The 27848-nt window shown below is 38.8% G+C and overlaps 1 protein-coding gene across 1 annotated transcript; it reads left to right on the top strand.

The window, feature by feature from the left end:
• Positions 1-307: 307 nt before the first annotated feature.
• Positions 308-27848, top strand: TPCN2 (two pore segment channel 2). The gene is made up of 25 exons (XM_084520802.1): positions 308-435; positions 2130-2194; positions 3306-3382; positions 3825-4002; positions 4664-4780; positions 5837-5943; positions 6881-6953; positions 10067-10166; positions 10478-10543; positions 11240-11304; positions 14466-14563; positions 14869-14950; positions 16138-16224; positions 16813-16932; positions 17230-17289; positions 17388-17516; positions 18161-18210; positions 19690-19789; positions 20695-20766; positions 23480-23553; positions 23911-24001; positions 24127-24209; positions 25103-25184; positions 26819-26904; positions 27623-27848. The coding sequence occupies exons 1-25, from the start codon at positions 363-365 to the stop codon at positions 27699-27701; spliced, it is 2214 nt and encodes a 737-aa protein (XP_084376928.1). The 5' UTR covers positions 308-362; the 3' UTR covers positions 27702-27848.

The following is a 27848-nucleotide window of genomic DNA, read 5'->3' as shown; positions in this document are numbered from 1 at the left end:
GCAGCCGCAGGGCGATGAGGATCGCACCGCATCGCCCCTTTCCCCCTCAGGCTGCCCCTCTCAGGGGGAGGCGGCGCCCGCCCCTTCCTCCCTTCCCGCCCTCTTCTCCCTCAGCCCGGGGGCGGCGGGCTCGGGGCGGTGCCGCCGGGCTGCGGCCGCCACAACCGGGGCCGGGCTGTGCCCGAAGGGGCTGTACCGTGCCCAAAGAGGCTGTACTGTGCCGAGGGGGCCGTGCCGTGCCGAGGCTCCTCCCTGAGGCGCCGGTCACAAGCGGCGGGGGCGGCCGCCCCGCTGCTGCCCCGTCCCGCCCCGTCCCGGTGGCGGAGCGCAGCCCAGCCCCAGCCCAGCCCAGGTCGCCGCTGATGGAGGCGGGAGCCGGCGCCGAGACGGAGCCGCTGCTGCCCCCGCGGAGCTGGCTCCGGGGAGCCGAGGAGGGTGAGCGGGGGGCGAGGGGCGGCCGGGGCGGTGGGAGCGTGGCTGTGGAGCCCCCCTGAGGGCTGCTCCTGTGGGGCCGCCCCGCGCTGCCCTCAGCCGCGCTGTGACTCAGCGCCGCTCGCCGGCACCGAGGGCTGGCAGGATGGGTCAAGCGCCCGTCCGGGCAGCCAGCGCGGAGAATGACCTTTTAACAAATAAATAATTCGGGAACTGCCCCAAAGTCATCGCTTCTTGGGAGTTTCCGCGCGTTAGGGCGAAGAGAGGTCGCTCGGCTCCTGCCCTTCTGAAACCCTTGGGGTCAGCGCTGAACTTGCAGCGTCTGCTTCACAAACGCGGAGCTTCTGCTGTGCCTCGTACCCGTGAACTAATGCTGTGCCTTTAAACAACTTTATTCGTATCTCCCTGCCGCGGCGGGGCTCCAGCAGGATAAAATCTGCCTGCACGTGACAGCACGAACCTTGCTCGCCGCCGTCTATGTGCCATTTCCCTCACATCCCGGGTTGAGTCGCAAGCGGTACAAAAGCCTGGCTTGTGCTCGCATAAACGGTGACACTTGGAAGCTGTCTGCAGAAAGTGATGCTGCTGAATCATGTGGAACATAATTGTCAGGGACCCAAAGCAGCGGTGCTGCTGGCGCTGCTCGATGGGCAGCACGGGGAGCGCACGGGATCGAGGCGTCCTGTGGGGTCCCTGGCCTGGCACAAATTGCCCCTTCAGCCTCACCCCCTCCTTGGGAAGGTGACACCAGCAGTGTTTTTTTATGTTTGTAGCCCCCTAATCTTTCTCTGAAGGAGACTCTTCCTCATAAGTTGGCTTTAACTGCCTGTCTTGTTGGGTTAATTGTCAGGTTAGTTATTCACAGGTCATAAATCAAGCGAATGCAAGCGATTGACCTTTATTCTTAACTTTGTGCATGTCTTCATATAGACTTAGGAATGGGTTTTGAAACGTCACATGGAAACTAATTTGCAATATTTTATTTCACTTTGTGTACTTTTACCTCTTTCTGTGTCTTGAACCCTGATCTGTTAGCTATGGTAATAATAACTCTTGGGACTTTTTTTTCTTTTTTTATTTTTAAAGGACTTATTTCTGTTCTCTTCTGACAAATTTCTGTTGGCTTTGGAGAGAACAACATCAATCTAAACCTTAGTACATTTAACAAACAAAATAAGAGTCTAGAATGCCAGTGGCTCATATTTCCAGCTTGGATCCCTGCTTTATCAAAGAATAATATTGTTAAAGCTCCATTAAATAGAAATAGATCTTTGCTGTCTCATTTAGGGCTGATTTTCTTGAGACTAAGACTGATGAGGATGTAAGGTCGTAAAATACAACGCACGCTACTTAAGATTTCTCTCTGTATAAAAATTATCCCAGCCTCGCGCTAGTTATTTATTTACTAGCGTAATGTAGCTACTTAAGCTAAATGGAAGAGCAAACCTTTTTGCAAAATAAAAGTAAATGATGTTCTTTGAAATTATCATTACTATTAATTTAATGCCCAATGCTGCCAAACGTGGCAGGAGTTGTCTTTCCGTATTTTCTCAGCGTGTGTGTGTTTATACAGTGCTGTTTATTGTGAGAACCGTGGCTGCGCAGCTTCTGTTCACTCAGGTTAACTGTTAACTAAGCAGGCTGCGGGTCTTATCCAAAATGCAGCAAGTAATTCTTGTTTCTTTTTAACGTTATAGCTACTGGATCGGATAATGACCTTTATATAAACCAAGCCGTAGTATTTATAGAAGACGCGATACAGGTAAATACAACTTGTTTGTTAGCTTTCTGTGCTGGGTATTTGTTATGTGTTCTGCGAGCTTCCAAGTTGTTTTTTTTTTTTTGTTGTTCAGGCAAGTTCCACATAACATTGTCTTGTTTTACAAAGCTAAATCAGAATATCAGATTCCTGTGGTATGCAAGTTTCAGTGAATGTCTGCCTGGACTGTGCATGTTTTTGCACAGGGTATTTGTGCAGAACTAGTGTCTTCTTAAGTTTGTCAAAGCAGATGCCGATTATGTTGATTTGTGGGTGGGTGTGCTTTGTTTTTTAATAAAGCCCTTACTGCTAAGAGCAAGTATCTGGGCAAACCCTGTTATTTGCATCTAAATCTGGTTACAAAGCTTGAGAGTTGGCAAAGCTTGAGGTTGGCTTTAAGCAAGAAGCTGGAACTTTAGCTGAGCTTACTGCCTGTGCAAGTCTCCATTTTTGTCTCTGTCACAGCATACTTCTGAATTTTCTTGCCTTCCTGTTATTAGTCACGGGCAGTGTGAATGCTTGAGGACAGTTTTGCAGCCCTTTTTCTTTTGGTTGGGAGATTTCAGGAGTTCAGATATATTGAATGCATGCACACCCTTCTGACACTTACTACTTGGAGGAGGCAGAGTAAGAGCAGCCCGGGGGGGCTGTGGAGATTGAGGTCTTCTGTTTCCAGAATTAAATTGTTTGCATCTTACGGCTTTTTGGAGGGGCAAGACAAAAGAAGATCCATGAATGGAAGGAATGCAAGAGGTGAACCAAAAGTCTGGGACTCTTTAACAATAATTCAGTGCCTACTGTTCTATATAATTACGTAAATATGTAATGAGGATAATGCTTGCTTCAGATAACTGTCACGCTGATTGTTTATCCGATCAAATGTGCAATCTTTAGATTAAGGAAAACTTCAGTAGAATCTTTCCCATTGCACATATGTGGGCTATAGCTAAGGTGCACTGATTAGTGAGTGTCATTTTAATAATAACTTGTACAATAATTTCTTTATCTTATTGTCCAACTGGATTTGTCTCGAGCCTTATTGATTAGAGCTTGGTTTATTTTTGCAAGACCACGTGTAATATTTGAATTATCCTTTTTTGCTTTCTCCCTACAGTATCGATCTATAAACCACCGTGTGGACTCTAAATCCCTGTGGCTTTATAGGTGGTATTATTCAAGAATTTGTCAATGGTGAGAACTTGTTATTCTTATTGCTTTTTAGTTTAGGACTATAATTTTTGTGTTTATGTCTTATTTTTATTAAATAATTAGATAATTGTGCACTTATTCTTAAGAACTTACGGTAGGAAGCAAGTGGGTGACTACACGTGGACATGGTAGAAGTGGAAAGCAACAAGGCATACAAAAAGTTTTCTAAATGTCTATTTCTAACTGTATTATATATTAATAAGATTGTTGTCAGTTTCAAAATGACACCACATAAGGTTGTTTGGTTGTCATCAGTAGTTATTGTAAAGCAGACAACATCGTGCTAATTAAGTGCTGTGTTATGGTGTAACCAATTTGAGTTAAAGATGATTTCATAAAACTTGATTTTCTTGTAAGAAAATTGTTTGACTGTAAATATTTTGTTATTCATTTTGTTTATTTTTGTTCATCTCTACCCAAACAGCATTTTGAGCTTGACCATTACTATAATCCTGGCTTTGGCTTTCATTGAAAGGCCTTCTTCGCTTACTATCACATCAGATGTACGATACCGCCTTCCTGCCTGGGAGCCTCCATGTGGCCTAACAGAAAGCATCGAGCTGCTTTGCTTCCTCGTGTTCATGATTGATGTGTCTGTGAAGGTGAGCATTGCTTTTCTCTGCCACTGAATGAAACGCTACATGTGCTGGGCAGCTGAGTGAGTAGGTTTAGTCAGTGTTGCTTTTATATTTTGGGAGAAAGGTTGGAGAAGTGTTATTCAAATCTTGGATTTTCGCAATGAGATTGCTTGCAGAGTTGAAGTCCCTCTTTTAGGAGAAATTACTGCAGCTTTAGCGAAAAACTTTTTGTTTGTTTGTTTTTTAATAGAAAATGTATGGCTACTTCCCTAAGAAATATAAACTCTTATTTGTGTGGAATAAGTAAAATTCATTTTACTAGGAATACAATGGCTTTTGCTTGGTTGCTTGTTTTAGGCCGTAAAAATTGGCATGTATAATAACCAAACAGAACTGTTCTTCGGATCCTTCTTTCTGGAAGATCTTTTTGTGGTTACTAAATGGACTTTTTTCTTGCATGCAAAGAATTCTTCCCACGTGGTCTGCATTCACCTCTCTCTTCTCTTGATGTTTTTTAATTATTATAGAAAAGTTCTCTGATCAACGTGGGTTTCAGGGAACTCTTTATGAGCACTGCTGTAGAACTATGGATACTTGAAAAACACTTGGTGTTGACTTTATCAGGGTATTGGAATTTATTGTTAAAATAAGTTGTTGTTTTTCTTCTTCTCCCTCTTCCCTTCAGAGTTACTTAGTTGGATGGGAAGAGTTTTGGAAAAATAGATGGCTGATGGCTTATATCCTGACATTAATTGTTTCCCTTACTGACTGGGTTGTATCGCTGAGTTTCGTTTGCACAGAGGTAAGAACTGCTTGCTGCTTTCTGCAGAAACCATCAACAACACAGCTGTGGGGAGAGGCAGAGGAGGAGAAGCTGCTGAGGGATACTGATCAGGGCATGTGTTACTCCTGGGAACTGTTGATCAGGATGAGACCAAGTAACAAAGAGGTCATCCTAAAATGTTGAAAGAATGTATTATTTAAGCCTATACACATTTTTGTTCAAGTTAGCTAGATATTTATATCCTTTTCATTTATTCAAACAAAATAAATATAATATGGCTGAAGTAAGTTAACTGTCAAGGCTAAAGATTGTGCGTTTGTTGGAAATGTGTCTTAGAAAAATTCTAAAATCTTTGGACATAGTACTGGACAAGTAGTTTGAACAGCAGGTTACAATACCAAGGGGTGGATTTTTGCTGTCGTGTGGTGCTGAGAAGACTGATGCTAAAATGGAAGATGCTGAAATACTTGAAGTAGCAGGCAAGTCAGAAATAACTTGAAGGCTGGAAAGTGTCTTGAATGCACAAATCAAGTAGATTCCTTGCTTTAGGTTATGTTAAGGAAAATCAGGACAATCACCTACGTGAGTTTTGTCAGAGGCAGGGAAGGCTGTGTAATAAGCAGACCCTGTAATAAAATAAAAAACAGAAAAAAACCTGAACACTGAAATCATTTGCTTTCAAAATGTGTATCTATTTCTATTGAAAATAGCTTGCTCTTGATACTCACTCTTGAAGTGGGTATCCACTTAGCAGACAATAGGAAAATGCTATCTCTCGACCTTCTTGTTACGTAAAGTTAAATTGTTTATAATTAATGGTCTGGTGAGGCTACTGAAACTTCAGTGTGTATTTTTAAAGCAATCTATCATTCTTTCAACTTAAGATTTATAAAGTCTTCTTTGTGCCTTTTCTAACACCAGAGGGACAGATTCAGCTTCTGAGCACAGCCTTTTTGTGTTACACTGTTGATTTTTGTTGATGTGCATAATTTTTTGACAAGCCTACATTAAAAATGTTTGTGGTACAAGTCTTATGGGAACTCAACATCTGATCCCTTGTTTTGTTTTTTGCAGACTGTGAGAATAAGAAGAATTCTTCGTCCTTTCTTTCTCCTTCAGAATTCTTCAATGATGAAGAAAACATTAAAAAGTATCAACAGCACATTGCCTGAAATGGCAAGGTAGGTAATAGCATAGAAAACATCCTTGCAGAGCAAGCATGTCGTTACTGTCACACCCCAGAATACCAACATCTGAGCAGCTTTCTTCTTGAGGCCTTAGGAAAGTGGTTGGTGAGATCTGATAGTGATGGATGGAAAGTTGTGGTAACTTCTTGGCCCCTTTAGTCTGTAAAATTTCTCTAGAAGGCATGTGATGTGACTGTGTGTGTGACATACAAGGTCTGATTGAGTGGAGTTCTTTTATTCTGTGTACGTTGTGTACAGCCCTTTTGGAAGAGTTATGGGTACTTGCCTCCCAGTCATGAGTGCCCCACAACAAGATACTTTTGTATCTATAAAGCATACTATGCTTTTTTTTTTTTTTTTTTTAAAGGGTGCTTTACTTCACAGTTTTAATTTCGAAATGGTTTTAGCAAAATATATGTTAGATCTTATCATTAGAAATGTTGAACTGGAAATGCCATTGGTGAAACGGCAACCAGACAGCATGATGCTTCTTGAGAGCGCTCTTCCTGTTCGCATAGGTTGTGTTACATACAGCTTACAGATCTTGCTGTCCTTGCCTGTTACTTCTCACACAGGGCATCCTGGAAAGTCAAAGGCCTATGCAAACCAAGGTGTTATATTTGTATCCTGTGATCAAAATGTGGTTCTAACTTTAGACAAAAAAAAAAAGAGATGTTAAACTCTCATTGACCTCAGAACTGTTCAAGCTAATGCTGTTGTGTCCTGAAGAAGTGATTCTTCTGAATCAAAGCTTAGATGATCTGTTATCTCCATGTAGTTTTAAAAAATATGCCACGTAAAAAGACAAGGATTTTTTACATGGCATTTAAAAATATCCTTGTCTTTTTACATGGCATTTTTTTTACATTTTTAACAAGAGATGTTAATAATAAAAATGATATTAATGCCTATGATCTGTTCTTTCCAATAGTGTTGTTCTCCTACTAGCTGTTCATCTGTCTCTCTTTACCATGTTTGCCATGCTGCTGTTTGCTCGAACAAAGGTAACCAATTATATTTGTGCATTGATAGATCTCTGCTTTTTTTCTTACTCGTGTTGCTGCATGTCTAGTTTTCTAATCAAACTGGTGAAACTTGTTTCCCCAGGAAAGGTCATTTTACCTCATCAGACTCACTGGGATGAGTTTAAAGTCTGTTTAGAGAGATTTAAGGTCTTAATAGTACCCTTGTGTAGTTCTGCTTATGTAAGTGTGCATTAGAAGGCTCTTAGTATAGTGTTAAAATCTCATCATCTTTAGTGCAAATTTTATTTCTCCAGACTTCACTTTGTTTCTGAAATGATAACACACTTTACAACTCCACAAATGCAACTTTGCACTTTGCCATATTATTTTATTAGTTTAGCTCTGTGGCTCAGAGCAAGGTTAGATGGTTCCATGCTAAATGTGGTTGATATCTTTATTTTTTTATGGTCCCACATATTATTGGTATTGATGCTGTTACCACAGGTGAGAAGTTTCAAGTCTGCTTATACAAGCAGCTTCTTACTACAATTCTCCAATTTGGTCCTTTGAGTTACTTTTTCTGCTTTTGTTGAAAGTGCCTATATTGTTTTGTGTCCAAAGCTGTTAATCTTGATGCTTTTTTGTTTGTATGGTCACTCACTACTTTTTTTTTTCCTTTCCCTATCTAGCTTTTTGCTAAGTTTACTTTCTTCCATGTTTTCATATCTTATCTACTGTACTGGTATCCCTGGCATTGCCTTGGTAGGTTTTTGCCTGTATTTCTCTGATGTTTTGGCTTTTGATCTTTGTTTCTTCCTATGTCTTTTTTCTCTTCCTGCTTCCCAAAAGCAGATTTGAAATTTTGTGGTTAAAATCACTTTTGTGTTCCAATGCTCTTGGTGTGTTCTTTCTCCTAACCTTCCTGTATCTTAATGTATCATACTCAGGTTTCATGTTCTTTATTTTTTAGGGCCTTCCATAAATGTATTTGTATGATCACTAAGACTTGTGCACTTCTTTCAGTAATCTCAGTCCTTTCCTTAGTCAGTCTTGAACCTAAGTTCCTGCTGCAATTTGTACTTAGCTTGCCTCTAGTCTTCCTTATGGTCAGGAAATTCCTTAAATTCTTGTTATAGAATATCTGTAATTACAAGCAGAGCTCTACTTTTCCTTTTTTTTTTAGTTGCAATCAGTATATCCAGCATTATCTTTCTATGTCACATCTAATTTCCATTATAAGCTTTCCCAGCGGATGGAAATGTATTTAATGTACCTGTATCAGTCAATTTTATACATTTAGGTGAAAAATAACAACCTAGAGATCCTTTTTTTTTTTTTTTTTTTTCCTTTTTTGATTTTCTGGCTTGATACCCATACAAACTAATTGTATCTAACAAGGCAAAAGACTCAAAGGATGTTCTAGAAGTACATTCAGTAATAAAATTGATGCCTCTAGATTTATGCGTTTGTTTTTTTTTTTTTTTGTTTGTTTTACATATTTCTCCTAGAGGTACAGTTTGCCAGTCTTCTCAGCAGATTTTGTCTGTTTACTCTCTACTACAGGATTCATGTTTGTATTGTTTGTACTCTGCATATTTTTTTTAGCTGTCAGTACTTGTTGGGAAAAAAAATGTGTATTATCCACATTGTGCCTCCCAGTGTGTCTTTGATTGAAATCCCTGATGCTATCACGGCTTCAGCAGATCAGCTGATGTTTTCCACTGAGCCACAAAATACTTCTGAAGACTGTAGTCACCAGAGTAATTGCAAATATTTTTTGGGTGCTGTAGCACTGATCTTGTTTTTTTTTTTTTCTTTCTTTTTTTTTTTTTCTTTTTTTTTTCCCAAGATGTTTAAGCTCTGTGTGATGTTTTCATTGATACCATACAAAGCATTTTGAATCATGTCCTAATCTTTTTTCAAGACAGATCAATTATGTTTTCTGTGTGCCTAATAACTCCTGTAATGTGTACTAATTCTGGTCATTTTGTATCATTTTATGTTGTGTGCTGTTTGTTGTGTATATCTTTTATTTCCTGTAAAATAAGAGAAAATGAGGGCTGTCCTTGCACTTGTACTTTAAGTACGTCTTCATGTACTTTATTGAAGAAGAACCTAAAACTGTGTTCTGTGCAGACCTTGAGCTGACCGTAATCAAACATGATCTGCCACGAACGTGAAGGAATGACTGGAGAGAAAGGGGAACACTTGCTTTCCAGTTAGTGCTAGTAACTTTGTGCAAACAACTAATATGGACAATGTTGAAAATTTTCCATTCAGAATTCAGAGGGAAAGTGAGAGAGGTGAGAGAGACATTTCATGTTTAGTGAGTATGTAGGAGCTTCGGGTGCTTGAGCATAGCTCGAGCTAGGCAAGAGTCTTCTGTAACACGGAGGTTAAAGCAGTTCTTCATAACTGAGGAGGCCGTGGAGTCACCTGGGTGTTGCTATCCCTGTTTTGTTTCTATCCTTTGGTATAGACAGGGTTTGTTTTAGTATTGTATCCTCAAATTGTGTTATACTTCTGGACTCATCCTGGAGTGGAAAATCAGGAGTCATTCGTTCTCTGCCTATGCTGAGGTACAGCATTGTCTAGCTGGACTAAAAAGCAAGCAGTTCCTGATCTATGCACAATTTTTATGCAGACTGAGATTGAATATGGGATTAGTCTGTGTGATTTATTTTATTTTGGGGGCCGGGAGGAGGGGTTGGAGGTTAAGGGATGTCAAGTTTAGGGAGTTCTTTTAGCTCCAGTACCCCCCCCCCCAGTATTTCTTTCACGCTAAAATATGATGCTTTATCTATCAGTCAAGGGTGGCTTTAGATTCCTGTACTGCCTTCTTGTGACTCTGTTGTCCTTCCTGCATTTGAGATGTTAGATGTGACCTCTGTATTGAGCCTCCTGTGTCTGCTTTAGCTTGCTGTTCTTTCTTATGTATTTTATTTCCTGTTAAGAAGTGAAACAATTGCACTGTATTCCTACACGTTGTCCTAGTTTTTATGCTTGCCTTACGTTTTTTCACATGGTAGATTTGACTGTGTGCATAATAAATTGATAAGTGAGAGAATATCTGTATATTTTTATTTTCTTGGTAAGACAGTTTTGGTGATTCTTCATGTTTCTCTGGTAACAATGAGCATCTCTTTGACTAGGATGGCCAGCAGGATAAGGAATGGTTGGGATATTTTCGGAATTTGCCTGATTCACTGACATCACTGCTGGTCCTGCTAACTACAGCAAATAATCCTGATGGTAAGCAATGTGTTTTGGAAATAGTTCTTGTCTGTATTTTCAGTGAATCATGGCATATCTTCAGGCTACCGTAACTGTTCTTTCAGCAAATAGTTCTTAGTACACCCAGAGGAAGGTTCTGTAAGATTTTTTTTTGTGCCTTAAGTAGCAGGATTTTTCTATTTCCCATGATGTAATTTGTGTTATCTATATGCAGCTCTGAAGTCGAGCAATATAAGAGCTTTTAATGTTTACCAAAAAATTGAGACGTCTCTGCTTTATTTCTCTCAAGCATAAAATTCATAAATGTTTTTTTGTTAAATCTATTACAGTTATGATTCCAGCATATTCTAAGAACCGAGCTTATTCAATCTTCTTCATACTCTTCACTGTATTAGGTAAGTTGATGTGTTTCTTCGTTAATTTAAATGCACTGTAACTTTAGCACCTGTGCATACCAGCTAAGAAGTTTTATTTTTCTAGAGGTTTTATCACAAAGTTCTTCTTTTTTTTTTTTTTTTTTTTTTTTTTTTTTTTTTTTTTTTTTTTACTTTTTTGCCTTTCTTCCAGTTACAACGTAGTGTCTTGCAAGATAAATTTCAGGGAAGGCACTTATAAAATGGTTTGTTTTTAGTAACAAATATAGGAGAACAAATATGTGACTTTGTATTCAATGTTAAACTTTATTTTTAGAAAACAAATTGAAGAAAATATTCTTTTGAATTCAGGCCTATGATTTATTATGTATGTTGAAACTTCTTTTCAGTGTTTACGTGATATGCACTGAAATCTCTTCATTCTTAAGAGGGAAAAAATGTGTTAAGCTTGTGAATCTTACATTTGTTAATGTGTTTGAAAAATAATAGCTACTTCTGGTTTATGGAGTATGCTTGAAATGTATCTTTTTGGTGGCTATCCAAGGCTTTTTTGTTGTTTCAGGGGAGAGAAACATTTATATACTGTGTTGTACTTTGTAAAATGTGGAAATGCTTAGATTTAAATAGTCAGCAACCTGAAATCAGAGAAACACAATGCGTCTTGAGAAGCAGAAATGTATTCCAATAATTCCCATTGATTTTTTTTTTCTTCGATAGGTAACTTATTTCTGATGAACTTGCTTACAGCAATAATATATAACCAGTTTCGAGGATACCTTCTGGTGAGTAAAACATTCCCCACTTCTGTGTTCTATCACAACCTTAGCACTGTGAAATCCTGAGTGTTTATAGTTTTAACTGTGTATTAAGTCAGTATGCCAATCCGGGTTGTAGATCCATTTTTAACATACTAAAGGCTCTTTAAACACCTGTGTTTTTACCTGTACGAGCTGTTGTAGCTTGATCATTTTATGAGTAAATCACCAGTTTGTATACTTCTGTGTGTTCTGTAGATGTGCAACTTTGACTATCACATGAAGAAAAAACAACACTTAAAAAACTGAATGAGGACAATTAACAAGTAACTTAAACTTGTTCTCCATGTAGAAAACCTGCAGTACTATTTTAATAGCTATTGTTGCAATTCCTATCACTTAATTTCTCTAAGTAGGACAGGATGAGAAGCCTTCAATAAAAACAAATGGCTGATTAAAACATGTCCTCATTTAGTATTTTTACTACCACCTTACTGTGGGTGGATGTGAAATTAGAATGACTGGGGCAGTCTCTTGCTTCTCAGAGGTGGATTTGAGGTTGGTGATTGACTTGTACCAGAAGCAGCTGCCGGTAGGCTGTGTGTAGATACCTGGCCTTTTGAACTAAGATGTCAGAGGCATCTGGATAGGCACCTAACCTGTTCCTTGTAAAAACCTTAATTTTACTGGGGTACCTGGTGTAAGTTGAAATGGTTTTCAAACCACTGAATTACTGTAAGACTTGGATTCTCTGGAGATGTTTACGCAGTAGAAGACAAGGAACTACTAATCTTTGTTGCTTAAACTTCCTTCCTTTCTTTTTGTGTTATGAGCTAAAACCAAATTGCTTTCTGGTGTAGTAGTTATTCCTGTTGGTACTCAGCTTACACTCCATGTGATGCCAGAGTCATCAGTGCAGTACTTCAGTGTGCTTCTAGAAGATGCCTGATCATACGCAGTGCTTCCCTTTTTGTTTAATAGGAATCTGATGTGTGGTGTAATGACCTTTTTTTGACCCATGTATCTACTATATCAGAGAAGTAAAAGGTGACGAAGTAAATGTAGTTGTGCAAGGAACATGCAGTCTGTGGTGGTGGTTAAACTTGATGCTAAAAGTTTTTTTTTTTTCTCATGTATTAACAAGTTGTGTAGTTTCCTTTGCTGCATTATGAGCACCAGTTTTGTCTCCAGCTGGCAGCGTAGTCTGGATTTCCCTAGCAGGAAAGGTTGTAAGCTCTTTTGTTTTCTGTATGAGATAGAGGAGCTATACAGTCTGGGAGGAATTGTAATGAGCTAAGGCAAGAGTATTTTAAAAAGCAGGGACAACATAAATCAAATTAAAGGTGATCTCTGCTACTTCCAATATAATGTTCTTCCTACAAGAGGATGAATTCTGTGAATTTCCTAGTGCTGTTTGAAAAACATGTAGCTGACTGGAGAGGTGGGGAAGGAAGAGGCTGCGTGGGTGCAGCTGGAGATTTCCAGAACTGAGTTTGTCACCAGCAATGAATGTAAACATGCAAGGTGCACCACAGTTACTTAGCAGTTAATACATGTAGTAGATTAATACAATTAACACAGTGCTAGGCTAACTAGCTTATCACGCTGATGGTATGTGACTGAATTTTCGGTCAGGCAATCATCAGTCAAACGGGGCTCAGGAGCTCAGGCTCTGCTCCTCAACAGGGTCTTGCTGAGGTACCATCTTCTGATTTTGTTTTGTGTTTTTTCTTTTTTCTTTTTTTTTTTAACTTTGGCTTTATAATTTTCAAGGTGATTTTTTTTTTCTCTCAAGTCTTTGCTTACTATTAGTGCTTCAGTTTTACGACCTCCATTTTTGTTTTTGTTATTGTCGTTGTTTTGGTTTTTACTTTTCTGCTGCATATTTCAAGCAACTTCACAGCCCAACAGCAATATTTTTGGTAAACCTGACTCAATGTAGTGGCTGTGCTACACAAAAGCACTGGTCTGATAGCTAAACCCCTGGGCTGTAGTTTAAGGGTAGAATAAACAGCAGTTCCTTGTTACGTGCAATCCACCTTGTCTTTTCTCACGCGTGCTGTTTCCTGTAGGTTTGGTGGGGGGTAACCACCAAACCACCTTGGCTTTGTGTATGATTCCCCTGTAAGTCATTTACATACAGACCTATAGTACTTTCCTTCCCTCAGAGGCGCAAAGACTGGAGCTGAGGGCTTGAGGAAAAAGTGAAATAGTAGTTGCTCTAGGTAAAGGTCCAGAGAGAAGGTAAAGTTTGTTGCGTAGTAAGTCATAAACAATATTACACAGAAGGAATGGCCTCCACCCCACAGTGGGAGAGGCATTTTATATGTAATGTGTGCAAAGAATTTTTGTATTTTTCTTTTTTCCTGCTCTACCTGTTTCTTCCCTTTTTTCTCCATTTTCTTCTTGCCCATGGGAGAACATGTCATAATCTGACTCCCCAAAAACTAGTTAATAGGCATTTTGATGGTGATTGCAATGAAAAATTGAAGCACAAAAAAAAACGTGGATCTGACTTCCTTCTCTTTGGTAGGCTGTCCGACAGTGGCATGAATTTCTGTGAATACTTGAGCTCTACAGTTGCCATTGTCTCCAGAATAAGCAAGTGCCTGTGCAGGCAAGAATTAAAAATAAATCATGATCTGGATGTTTACTTGAACTCTAGATATTTGTCTGCTTGGTTCCTTCCTTCTTTCACAGAGCTCTTGTAAGGAGTGAGAGCTGGAAGGTCTCTTCTAGTCTCTAATCACGATTTGGGTGGGGATGTGTGTGTGTACCAGAGGATCGGTATAGTATCTGACCACGGGATGTAGAACTGCTGGGGGTGCTGGGTATTTCTGCTGGTCCCCAAGACCTTCTGGTATGCATGGGCTTTACTGATTTCAGCCTTTGACTCTTAGCAGTATTTCCTTTAAACTGTGGGAGTGCCTGTCTGGTTGCACCTGGTGTCTGAACAACTAAATATAGTGGCTGATGATGGGGACTTTGTTAGGAGGAGAAAGAAAACAGTTTTGTGACTTCATGGAAGCAATTTTATTTGAACAGATACGGACTTTACTGAATCTTGCCGTGGATTTTGTCTAAGGACTAGGCAAACAGTTTACGCGTCACATTTATATTATCTAATTGGTTTTCCTTTAAACCAGTATAAGTAAATTGTCTCCTTTTGTGGTGTGTTTACTGTACAGAAATCAGTTCAGTCCTCCCTCTTCAGGAGACGGCTAGGAATCCGGGCTGCATTTGAAGTGCTTTCTTCCCTGAAAGAGGCTCCTGCTAATGCAGAACAGTAAGTGAAGGATATTGAAACTGTCATTCACCTTGCAGAAAAAAGCAGGTTTCTGTTCCTCTTGTTTAATATATTAACTGAGGACCCCTTTTTGAAGAAAATGACACTTTTGCTTATCTTTTCATTTTATTATTGATTCAAGTGAGTATTTATAACCTGTTGTTAGGGATTTTTATGGGGTCTGTTTCCTTTTTATTTCTGTGTTTCCAAAAATAAATAAAAAAAAAAATAAAACAACCATCTGCCATCAAGATAGCTATCTGTTTCAGGGCCCATCCTCTAAGCACATCCTGTCTTTTAAATAGGTCGTACGTCAGTGCTGGGGCCTTGTTTCAAGTGCTGCAGAAAGTTGAAATGGATTCTCGCTGCAAGCAAGCAATCATGAGGGTAGGAGCTTTAAAACTTTGGTGGCCAGGAAATGTCTGATGGGACAGCTGTGAAAACTGAAATGCTTTTAGTCTCAGAACTGATTTAGGAGCAGTAGCTTTCAGCTCAGCTGCTTGTATGCTGCTTTCTTGCTGCCTGAGCAGAGGCACAGCTCAGTGTCTGTTTGTGTGTTGGTCTTTGCCTACAGAGTTTTTGTTCCAATGATTTCTCCTTAATATTGCTGCTACTTTGGTTACTGTGAAGAGGAAGGCATCTGCCTGTAGGTGGTGTAGGGTAATGAAGACTTTCTTTGTTTTACAAAGCCGTAGTTGTCAGAGGACAGAGAAATTGTCTCTGACAGGAGGTTGAAGTTGCAGGAGTTAACAGTATGGTATGAGACTATTATCCAAAAGTAATGTTGCTTTTTAAGAACAAAATTGCAGCAGGTTTTGGAAGTACATATGGTATGAACTTCTGCCAAGAGAAAGTGATAGTTAAGAGCTGATGGTAGTAACGTGCCAGCAGCTGGTTGGCTCCAGTTTGAAGGTTGGAAGTGGAATGAGGAAGTGTATGTGTGTTGCTTCCCATTGTTGTCTGGGATAGGGGTTGCATAAACAGAGTAGCCTGCAAAAAAAACACCATGCTCTCCACTTATGTCAAGCTGTCCACTGCATTATTTAAGTACGCAAATCCAAGTTCTAGTTAGTGGTGTGTCTTTTTTTTTTTTTTTTTTTTTTTTTTTTGTTGTTGTTGCTGTGTGTGCTGCAGTTGCAGTTAGCATTTAGCATGCTATGGGAGGGTCTTCTTCATTTTACAATTTGTAAAAATAATTCCATCTTTCCAGGTAGTCATTTCTGCAGAATGATGATAACTAACATACCTTCATTCTTAGGATCTCTGCAGAATAGAAGTACTAAATGAGACTAAGTATCCAAGTATCATTAGAGCAAGTATTCTAAGTATCGTTAGAGCATGCTTCTTCTTAAGAAGCTTGTGATCCCAGAGAGGGAAAACAGAAAGGGTGAAACAAATCCCAGTCATTTAACAGGTTAGAATTAAAACAAAAGATATCTAAGCTCACTCTAATACCTTGTGGTTCACAAGGTTACAGCTGTATTCCTAGGCTTTTGAGATAGTCTGAGAGTGCTCGTGTGTTCTGAAGATGCATCTAATGCAGGTGTTGACCTGACTTTCTCTTTCATGTGAAGTCACTCAAAATATGGTCCGGTGACCATCTGTCTGCTGCCCAGTTTCAGAAGCTCTTTGAAGAACTAGACAAAGATGCCATTAAGCAAGTATGTACCTTACAATTATTTATCAATACTAAAAGTGATCGTGGTTTTGAACAAAAATAAGTGATAGTAATTATGCTAGGTGTAGAATTAAATACATTTTACAGTTCTGTGAACACAGGGAATGATCAGGTGTTGTTGATTTTAAGTTGTTTGTAGATTGCTCTAACAGCCACAAATGCCATTGCTTTGGGGAGCTTTTGCAGCATTAGTTTGGGATTGCCAGGTAATGTTAAATATATGAAATGCCTGGTTGTTTTCACAGCATTTTTAACCTTCTTGGGCAGACAAAATAGGTGAGGGCTGTATTTATGTTTATTTTGTTTAGTAGGAAGGTTAATTACGATGGAACAAGGAAGAGGAGTTAAGCTTCCAGCATAGACTTTCTGAAAAAAGTGCTCTTGAGAAACATGTATGTCTGTAGTAAATCCTTTTTTGATGAAATGCAAGGGATTTGTCATGCCGTGACAGCCCTATATTAAAACAATGCATCTCCACCATATGTTCATGTTCACAGAGTAAAAAATAGATTCAAAGACGTTTCTCTAGACCATGAAATATCAGAAAATCCTTTTGTGTTTGGCTTTTCAGCATCCTCCCAGTCCAGAGTACCAATCCCATTTTATGCAGCAAGTGCAGTTTGCCTTTGGCCATCCTTACTTTGGGTACTTGGGGAATGTGGTAGCCCTTGCAAACATTATTTCTATCTGCGTAAGTAAGATTGTTTATTTTTTCGTGCTGAAAAATCAGTTCTGTTTTTTGTTCTTTTCATCTCTGTTGTAATAACCACTTTCTGTGGTAGGTATCCGTGTTTTGCTTGCTTTAGTCGTGTATAGTCTTAGGAGAGAATACTCCTTGGTTAAGGATTATATTCTGGCCTGAGGTTAATGAATATATTCTAAGCTGCTTGAAAAGATCTGTGTAAAGTATGTCCTGTTCTTATGCTAAAAAATCTGTTTTGTGCAGCAGTAAAGCAGTGGATTCATAAAAGATTCCTTGTCTTTTAAGGTGGTTTTGGTGATGGATGCTGATAAGCAGCCTTCTGAAAGAGATGACTTCTTCTTGGGGGTAAGATATGACAGTATTCCTACTTTATTATTTTTTTTTTGCTGTTCTCTGATGCATTTAATTCTAACCATTTTTCTTATTTGGGGGTGGTGGTGAAGGCTATCAACTGCTTCTTCATCCTGTACTATCTGCTGGAAATGTTGCTGAAAATCTTGGCGATGGGCTTGAAAAGATACTTATCATACCCGAGCAATAGGTTTGATGGACTTCTGACTGCAATTCTGCTGGTAAGATTTTTTTTTTTGGTTGGTTGTTTTTGTTTTCGACTTCTGTGTTCCTGGATTCAGTGTCTAGGATGACGAGGAGGTGCAAGAGCTAGCAGAATTGTTCTTTATTCAGCACTGTTTCATGTGCTGAGTTAAACAGCTTGAGCCAGTATTGTGGTTTTCATGGGCATGAAGGTTTTGGTAGTGAATGGTACTCTTTGTGTCCCTTTTTTGGAGGTGGGTTTTTGAAATCAATGGAAAAGTTAAAAAGGATAATTAACAAGAAATCTTAATGTTATGTGGAAACATTGAGCTCTTAAAGTTATCACATGAGGAACTCTGTTACGTAGCTAAGCATCACTTTTTAATAAGAAAGTGGCAGAAGGTTATTATTATTGTTTGGTAAAGGCCTGAAACTGGTATGGCAGAAGAGGTCAAATTCACTGTTTGTGTAATTCATTCAATGTCCTTGTATGTATCACCATTAGATTACTTTGGAGGAATTTCTAGTCAAAAATATGTCAATTTCAGAGCTTAAAACTGAGTCAAATTAGTGTTTTAAAGCTCTCAAAAACGTTTCCTGTCAAGAAATGTAAGTAATTTTTAAAACTTAAAATTTACAAAGTTAAACAGCTTTGACTTTTCTTCCCTTCTCCTATCTAAAGGTTTTGGAGATCGCAACTTTCGCAGAGTATGGATTTCCTCATCCTGGTTGGTATGTAATCTCCTTGAACTGTTGCAATTTCTTGAGAATTTAGGGTGGGTCAGGGGAATACACACACACATTCATGCACACTTATGTTATGCTATAATTGTCCATAAGTTTCCAAACCTAGGAGAAGTTCTTGCTATTACCATCACCAAAGGCTAGGCAAAATGGATAGGTGAAAGAAAGTTATTTAATCTCTTCATAAATCTTAAGAGTTCTGCTTCTGTGCTTTGAGAGAAGGATGTGTTTGTTACTTGTAATCTGATCTAAAATAACATCTTAGCAGACCTATGCTTTTGAAAGGTGCAGAAAGAGGAATTTGATACAACATACAGAACCAGCTACTAACCTCATGTTTCAATATCAGACTGTCCATAAGCCCAATTATATGAACTGCTAAACAACTAGCAAATCCCCTTTTACCCTACCCTGTACATTAAAGACTGAGTTTTATTTCATTCTGTAAAATTTAGTATGAAAAATCCCATAGATTTTTAAACTGTTAATCTGTACTAGAAATAAAATAGCAAGTAAAAGTATCTTGATTTTCCTAAATTCAGACAGTTCTTGGATTATTATCTTAACCTTTTTTCATCATCAAAGCCACTAAAGTAATCATTTCTACTTTTAAAATGTGTGAACTGCAGACACACCAGAAGAGGAAAGCAAAGGACTTTTGGAGGACTTTGTGAATCTTACTTTTTCTGGGGGGGGACTTAAAACACATTTTGATACTTTCTCTTCATACGAGCTCACTCCTAAAATGCTGACTCTCCCTAATTTTTCAGGATAGTTGTTATGTTGTAAATAAAGATAACTTCTGTCATTACACTAGGTCCTTTATAAAGAGACCAGGTGAAGTAACAGCTAACAGTGCGTTTATTGTTGAACACTTTTTTCCCATCACTCAAAAGCATTGCCATAGGGATGTTAATTGCTAACAATTTAATGTCATTGACTCCCATTGTCCTCATGGTTGATAAGTGCTTCCTTATATCTAGTGTGAGCTGCCCTTGTTTCAGCATAGGCTTATTATCCCTTGCCCTCTTACTGTGCACCATTGAACAGCCTTGCTTCTGTCTTCTTGGGGACCTCTCTGTACTTAATAGAAGGATGTCACTACATTGCTCTGAAGCAGTCTTTTCTCAGGCTGAGCAAGCCTAGTTCCTGAAACTATAGTCGCAGGGCAGGTGCGCCAGCCCCTGGCCATATATTGTTGGCCCTCTGCTGATCTAGCTGTAGTTTCTCTCTTTCTTGTACTGGTAATCCCAAAAGTGAGTGCACTGTTCTAGTTGGTCATAGATTGTAAAAGTGTTTATATGAGGAAATAAAATTCTTTTTTTTTTTCCAAAACAAATCTTAATATGGCACAGATATTAAGCAGAAGTTGGGGGGAATTTGCAGTTATCTGTAGCTCAGTAGCTTTAATTGTCTTTCTGACATGAGCTGTTTCTTTGATTTATTATTTTCTTCCATCTTCCCTAGGAGACCTGAGTTCATAGGCTTGTTATCGCTGTGGGACATGGTTCGATTGGTGAACATGCTAATCGTGTTCAGGTTCCTGCGGATCATTCCTAATATGAAGGTGTTTGCTTACTCCTCCACATTTCTGATATCTTTGTTAGTCAAATTATAAATTTTATTAAAGCTTTTTGTAATGTTGTGTACTAACTTGCGATTCTTTCTCACCTGAGTAGGCACAATACCTCACAAACTCTCTTTAGGTTGTTTTCTCCATTGAAAAGCCAGGGAAGTTCTGTTGATGTCATTGCAGTTGATGTTAGGATTCTATAGTGGGTAGAGAAACATCCAGAAATACTTGCGTAACTTACATAAGGCTTCAGTCTGAACTAGGTGACTGGATGTGAAGTCCTTGAAGAACTTCATACTCAAGAGGTGATGGGCTTGCTCTCACCAGATACTGCCAGACAGTTTAGTTCAGTAAAGGGTTTTTTTGGAATTAATCCCTTTTTCACTTTCTAGTTTTGTGTATTTATACCAGTGTACCTATTTTTGAATCTGAAATCAGTTGAAGTTGTTTGTTATAATCCCATGCTTAGACTTGCTTGAACACTAAGTCCAAATTGCAATCAGGAGAAGGACTTGTGTCTTAATAAATATCCACCTGGTGTAATTTCTGTGGAAAGTATAAAATAGACATGCTTCTTGTTCAATCCGTATTAATCACCCTGAAGTTGTAGGGGCACTTACATCGTTATTTTCCCTGTTCTGATCTTTATATATAGCCCTTTAGGTCGTGGGAGCCTAATTGTACCTGAAAGTTAGCATGAAGGCTGCATATGAAGAAGAGTACATCACTGTTTGTTCATTTTAAGTATCTCATGCAGATATCACTGTATAAAAGACTATTGTCATTTAGACATATTTCCCTTTCCTGATCAGTATTTGTTTATCCTTTTAGTAAAGATAATTTGATAAAGATTATGAATGGGGTGAATGTAATGCATATCAAATTCTGCTTTGTTTTAGTTCATGGCTTTGGTTGTTACTACATTGCTGGATCTGGTAAAAAACTTGAGGGCCTTTGCAGGAATCCTTGTGGTAAGTCATAAAGCAAGACTGATGAACACATACCACTTATTATACTGCTGTCTGTAAGACAGGAAATGACAAAGTAAACCAGGGTCTTTGGATGACAATTCCTATGAACCATAATATTTCACCATCATCAACTAATTCTCTAGAGCATGTCTTGCAAAGACGTAACAAACTACTGTTTTGTTATGGCCAACGTGTGGTGACTGTGCCTCAATTACCAGTTTCCTCCAGAAGTGCCTTTAAAAGGTTATTGAAACTTGTCTAAAGTACTTGTCTCAGGCTGGAAATTCTGTTTTCAAAGAAAAACTCATCTGTTTCTAAAGTGGCCTCTCTGTCCTTACCCTGTCTTGCTTATGTTAAATTAAATAGCAAAACAACTTTAAAATTGTTCTCAGTTGAGAAAGTCTTAAGATGGCTGGCGTGTTTGGACATGAGGTTTTGTGAAAGTCCCTGCCATCGTGTTCAAAGTGTGTTAAATGTGTACAACATACACTCTGTAAACAGATGATTCAAGGATGTATCACAGTGTGTGATGCTGATTACATAAAGTCTACATTTCCTAACTCTTGAGTTTCTGGATTTGCAGCTGTGTCTTCCTGACAGAGCAAATGAGTGGGTGTCTTTATTTCATATGGTTTTTATTTTTTAAAATACCTTAATTTGAAATAATGGTTAAAAGAGCAAGGTTTTGCTGTGTATTAGGTGTTGTCCGAGAAGTTGTTCTAATATATCAAAACAAAAACTGACTTAGCATACAATTTATCCAGAATATCTGGTTTTTGTCTTTACTAATCTGCTTGTATCTGTAGGGGAGGGACCTTAGATTGTGGCCTGGAGAGGTTTATGTTGCAATTTGAAATAAAAATAAACATGCTGTAGGGAACTACTGAGAAAACTGAGAAATACTTTGGGAGTGCGCAAACCAGGGCATTAGTTTTTACAGGTGAAAACAGGAGTCTCTGGGTTCTTCGGAGCCTAAATACCAGTCTTGCATACGATCAAGCTTGCATAGGACCAGCTTCAGTGTAATGGGAGGCTTTTGGTGGTTGTTGGAAATAAATAAATTCCCATGTCTTTCCAAAGCAACTGTAGAAAACGCTGCCCTGCCTTATGGTTGCTCAATGTAATGAGCAGTCTAAAGGCTGCCTGTACTCCTGGTAACTTTGTGATTTCTTGATGAAGTGAGTACACCATGCTAAAGGAGCACACATTTGCTTGTCACCCCAGTCACAGGCTGCTAGGGTTGCTTGGTGGCTGGGCTGGGGAGGCAGTGATTGATGTTTGCTGCTGCTGAGTGTGACAAAGCCCATATGTCAGAGCCCTGGGAGAGAGCACTCATCAGGTGAGCTCCCTTGTGCTTTACAGTAGGACCCCAAAGCTGCGCTGCTACTGGCGTGGCTGTACCTGAACTACAGAATTCTGCTGGTGGCTCCTTGCAGTCCTGACAGACATAGCTAAGATGGCAGGAGCCTGCAGAAATAGGCTTCAGTTTTAGTTTAGACATGATGCTGTAGTGTTTCAGCATGGTGTCCCTACTCATTCATGTAAGATATAATGCTTGTGAAATGTCATCTGCGGATTGTCCTTTGTGCTGGGAGTGTCAACTGCAGTTTTGCACCAGCAACTCTGCAACAGCATTTGCCACTTCCATTAATTTAACTTGCTTTTACTTAAGGCTGAGTAGAAGCTGTCACTGAGCCTTCTACCATAGTCAAGTCCCGCTCCATTACCTGCTGATGCAGAAGATCTTTCTGAATTTTAGCCTTGAACATATGTTGATAAAGTAATATAGCTTGTTAGCTAATATGTTAGGCGGTACATCTGTTGAGATTTAATATCTTTTATCATAGAATAAAATTGACTTTATTGCAAGGGCAGATGCCCCATCTCCTGGCAGGTTGTGGAATGGCAGCTTCAACTTATTCCAGTAGCATTTAAAATGCTGGAATTCACAGATCAGAGCAGTCCCTTCCTTTCTTCCCAGACCTTCCTGGGGCTGTCTTCTAGCAAAATACAGAAAAGTGAATAAGGACACTTCAATTTCGTCAAACACTGATCTTGTCTCAGGCTGTCCTGGAACAAATGGTTCTTTACTCAGAAGTATAGATTATTTCTAGAACAAGCTTTTTAGGTCATTTTGCAAATTTTAATAGTAGGTAACTGTGTAAGACTGCAAAAACCTTCTTTTTAGAAAGAGGTTTGTGTTTTCCTAACAAGTGCAGTTCTTGGACTGCAGTTCCAAAATCATTTAGTTATGAAACCTTGGCTTTTAGATTAATATAACATTTTAGAAGGAGTTGCTGATGTAATACTGGCTTATTTTTGTCCTTACATTAGGTTTTGTAAAAGGTGATTTTCAATGAATCTAACAAAAAGCTCCCCAAATACTTAAGCTATTCCTTGTACATATAGGTACTGTTTTTCTTTCTTTCTTTCTTTCTTCTTCTTTTTTTTTTTTTCTGACAGATCATAAATTAAATTGATGTAATGTATTTTAACAACGGAAAGTTAAATAGAACATTAAAAAAGTAAGAGCAAGCAATTAAAAAAAAAACTCTAGACATTAAGAAGTATTTTAACTTCAATAGGTTTTGGTGTTGTTCATGACCAGAATCTTTTACTTGTGGTACTAAGCTAAATTCAATGTTTAATTGCATTGTATGCTTATTTAGTGACAGAAATATTCAAAACTAATACTTAAATACATTTCTTCCAGGTGGTTTTCTATGCGTTTGCTATAACTGGCATAATGCTGTTTAAAGGTGCTGTGGTTCCTATGGGAAATACCAGGTAACATTCTAAACATCACTATTCAGAAAGAAGTACTCTGATTTTCAAAAGCATCTGCAACTCCATGCCTCTAAGCTGTTTCTGTGTCTTTTTTTTTTCCTTCTTGCTCTTGAAGCTGGCCTTACTTAATTTTCAATCACACAGGCTTTTTTCATTTGCTACTCTTTCAGTTTTCTTCTTGGTGTGTTGAAATTGCCAGTGTGCTAATCTGTAGCTTGAAATTTTAACCTGCTGTAGCTTTAATGATTTCCCTTGTTTTCTGCGCATATGAGGTACTTAACTTTAATCACGGGAATCTTGTTTTTTGAGGTATAGTATGTAGAAAGCTGTGCTCATACCAGACCAATTCTCTTGTAGTGTTGTCAATACGACATATAATAATGGCACTCTGCAGTGTGGGACCTATGAACAGCTGGAATATTGGCCGAACAACTTTGATGACTTTGCTGTGAGTCTGATCATAGGTGGAATCCAAACCTCTTTCCCTCTGTGCCTGTCCCTTTCCCTCATTTTCTGAGGCTTTTTAACATGCGATGTAGCAACTCAATTTCTGTTTTACTTGTGTTATTTCAGGCAGCAGTGGTGACCCTCTGGGATGTGATGGTAGTGAACAACTGGCAAGTCTTTCTGGAAGCGTTCTCAAGATACTCAAGTCCGTAAGTAGCTGTAATAATGCCAATACGGAGCCATATAAATCTAGTTTATAAAGTAAATGAACAAGAATTATACACGTAGTACAATTCCTAGAAGCTAGACATGCAGCTAACCTTTCTTCTCTTTCTAAATACCATTTTAGAAGGTATTCGAAGCTGGTTTGGTAGCCGTCTTGCTCCAAAAAAGTGTGAATTGCTTAAGTGAATTTTAAGCAGGTTTGCAACATGCTTTAGGTAGGTGGGTGGCTCTCACTGTAGAGCCAGTCTCACAGAAGAGATGTAAGTGAATCACTGTAAGATATTCTGGGTTGCTTCTGCATTTTCCCTGGAGGTAAATAATGTTTAGTAGACTTAGAACCTAGAGCATATCTTTCATTTGCATCCCATTATGTTTTGGGAATGTTTGAATTAACTGGATAGGTTCTAAGTTAAGCTGTTTCACTGATGTTTGGCTGGTGAAATCTTAATGCAGTAAACCTGGGAAATTTGCTGTTTGACTTCTGTGGAGTCCTGATTTCATGATTTCCACGTCTTGAATCTAGCAGTTTGAATCAAACAGAAGGAAGTGGTTCTTCACCCAGCATGTAGTTAAGGTGTGGAATTCTTCAACAGGCTGTTGTCTGTGATAAATGTTTAATGTGGTCTGGTGAAGACTGGACAAGTTGTGAAAGAAATCCTTTGGGATCTGCAACGAATGGAAGCTACCTCTAGCTCAAGAAATCTCTGAACTGCAAATGGTTGGAGATTGGGAGAGCTCTGAGGGGGTAGACTTTTAGATATCTAGTCATGTTCTTGATCTTTTTTCATGTTCTTCCACTTTTGACCACTCAAAGGACACTAGCCTAGATGGATCTTCTTCTTCTACTTTACTTATTGTCTGTTAATCTGATCTGCAGGTGGGCCAAGATCTATTTTGTAGCCTGGTGGTTGATCTCATCTGTCATCTGGGTTAATCTCTTCGTAGCTTTACTTCTAGAGGTAAGAAAGCATGTTTATTTGGTATTGGATCCTGATAGCAGGTTCTGCTCTGTATGGGAAATAGGAGGAACCCAGGAAACTTTCTGGGAAATGCAGGTTGGTTTTGTGTGTTTGCTTAATCTTTTTCCCTATCTCCTTCTCTCAGATGTTGAGGAAACATTTTCTTTTTCCCTGAAAATTGTGGGTTTTTTTTGTTTTTAATTTGTGACAAATCTAGTTGCATTTCACTGGGCATATACATTTTTTTGTGTCAGCTAACTCACCGTAAAGATGTGTTATATTTAAAAATATTTTAGAAATGCTTCTCTTGTACTTTAATATTGTTAGCATTTTAGCATTTAACTTCAGCTTTAGTTACCCAAGCTGCAAGTATTTTTTGCATTTGTTTTGTCAGCAAATGAAGCTATTTAAGCTTTACATTTCTGTTTTATTTGGCGGTCCTTTGTCTCTTTCCACCTCCCAGCTTGGATTATTACCCAGTTCCACACTGGAAGAGTGGAACTGATTATTTTGAAGAGGTTGTTGTTTAGAGCTTCTTTTAAAATGCCATGGAAATGTAGGTACCTAGCTAATGCCATGATGAACGTGTAGTTTCACTGGTCTCTTGTGTCTCTGTACTTCTCTTGAAAGTTTAATTGTCTTTTGAGCTTTTTGATGGTGAAGGCAACAAGGGAACATTAATTGTAACGATCTAATCCATGTTAATCATATAAGCCTTGCATAAGTAATGGCAGAAAATGAACATCTTTAGAGGACTTCACCCCATCTTAAAACCAATGAAAATTTCTCTTCTGGAGATGTGGTGGAGTTGTTGTTGCTTTTTGATTGCACAGATAACTAAAATGTGCTGCTTTATGTGGAATGGTAACTAGATCAATTTAGGTGAGATGAGTCTCATGCTAAGCTTCAGTCCTACCCCTGGGCATGTTAGGAAAGACTTTCAGTTCTGACAGGAGGCCAGTCCCGTAAAGTTTTCTGTATGCTTGCTTCTGAAGGGCTCTGGACAGAGTTTGTTGTAAGAGCAAAGACAGAGCATACTGGAGCCAGAGGGGATATCACTAGGATGTCACTATTTTTCTCTTTTATTTTTTCTTCCCTAAGCTGTCTGCCTGCACCTAGATATTGATTCATACAATTAAAAGTGGATTGGGGAGGATGAAAAAAACAGAAGCTGAGTTTTGTGAGTCCTGGACTAAGAATATGTTTATATTGTTTTTTTTTTTTTTTTTTTTTTTGGCTTTTTTTTTTTTTTTTTTTTAAGTGGAAAAACTTCAAAGCAGGTGAACTCTTTTGGGTAGTTCACACAGTTATCCTGCGGAGGCAGTCCTTGCTAGGCATAGAAAGCAACAGGGTTATTTTTTAGTTCTGCTGTTCTTTCAGTGTGATGAGGAAGTTATTCCAAAAAAAAAAAAAAAAAGTTATTCCATTCCTGAACAACAGATTTGAATAGTGACCCACAGTCAATAAATATGCTGATGTGCTGATGACTAAAATTACTGCCAATAAATAAAACCTGCCACTGTTTAAAGCAGTCCCCCCTCCCCACCTCCCAATGTCTTGATCTGACATAACCTCTTTACTGATGTCAGTAGAAATAGCCTTTAATTTTTCTTTCTGTCTCTTTTATGTTCCAGAACTTTATCCACAAGTGGGACCGTCGCTGTCATCGGGAGTCTCTCTCAGATATTGAATATCAGAGGACAGTTGAACTAATGTTCAGGTGAGTTAAACTAGGCTTAATAATCTACTTAATGTTTTTTTTTTTGTTGTTCATCTCTTAGTGTGCTGGTTGCAAGAGGGTAAAATGCTTGTCTCTTATTTCCTCTGTCAGAAGCAAACTGCTTCATCTGTTACCTCAGAGAAACTCAGCCTATGCTTTGGTTAGGCTTCCTTTAAGCTGCCTTGTTATACTTAATCTTTATATGCTTCCTGCCAATAGCATCATGGGTGAAGAGGTGTTGGAAGTGTGTGTGTGGAGGGGGCTGTGCTGAGAGGTAGAAGAAAAGGGAAGATGAGGAAAGTGATGCAAATTCTTGGCTTATTATGAAATTGTGGGTGGTGAGTTCATACTTGATGATCAAGCACACATAGAACTTCTGGTGCACGTTGGATATTCAATAGTAGCATTGGGAACATGTTCTCATTGGGGAGATCTTTCAGGAAAACAAATTTACTGACCTTCAGTTGTATTGTACTGTGTGCAGGAAATTGTTTCCCTGCTCCTTATGGGAAAACAGCTGCTGGTTTCCATGACACATCTGCAAAGGATGGATCACTTGCAAGTAGATGCATCTTTAGGGAGCATCAATTTTATTGTAATTTTAATTCCTCATTTCAAGAATGAAATGAGCACATGCTGCATCTCTGTGTGCATTGCAAAAACAAATGCTGAGAACTTCCCTTTGCTGTCCCTAACAACTCATGCTTTTTCTTTGTAGAGATGTTTTGGAAGAACCTACAGAGGAAGAGCTGATGGAAAAACTGCACCAGCATCCACACCTGCACTTATGTAGGTGACTGATGGGAAGGACTGATTTATTTAGACCTCTGTTTTCTTGAGGTTGTGAGCTGGAAGAAACTGGATAGATTTTCTGTGAGGTGCTGTTAGGAGAGGCTTGCAGGACAGTATGTAAGGTTTTGCTTGGTAATTCTTTGAAGAAAGAA

This window comes from Aythya ferina, assembly GCF_964211825.1.
Source record: "Aythya ferina genome assembly, chromosome: 5".
In the NCBI taxonomy this organism is placed as follows: domain Eukaryota; kingdom Metazoa; phylum Chordata; class Aves; order Anseriformes; family Anatidae; genus Aythya; species Aythya ferina.
Note: the sequence above shows the minus strand (reverse complement) of the source record. Positions and strands in the feature narration are given on the sequence as shown.

Bases quoted from the DNA above. Each gene is read 5' to 3' on its own strand.
- TPCN2 (XM_084520802.1), top strand. From the start codon at position 363: ATGGAGGCGGGAGCCGGCGCCGAGACGGAGCCGCTGCTGCCCCCGCGG. The intron at 436-2,129 runs GTGAGCGGGGGG...TTAACGTTATAG, and splicing joins GCTCCGGGGAGCCGAGGAGG to CTACTGGATCGGATAATGAC. The intron at 23,554-23,910 runs GTAACATTCTAA...ATTCTCTTGTAG, and splicing joins GTTCCTATGGGAAATACCAG to TGTTGTCAATACGACATATA.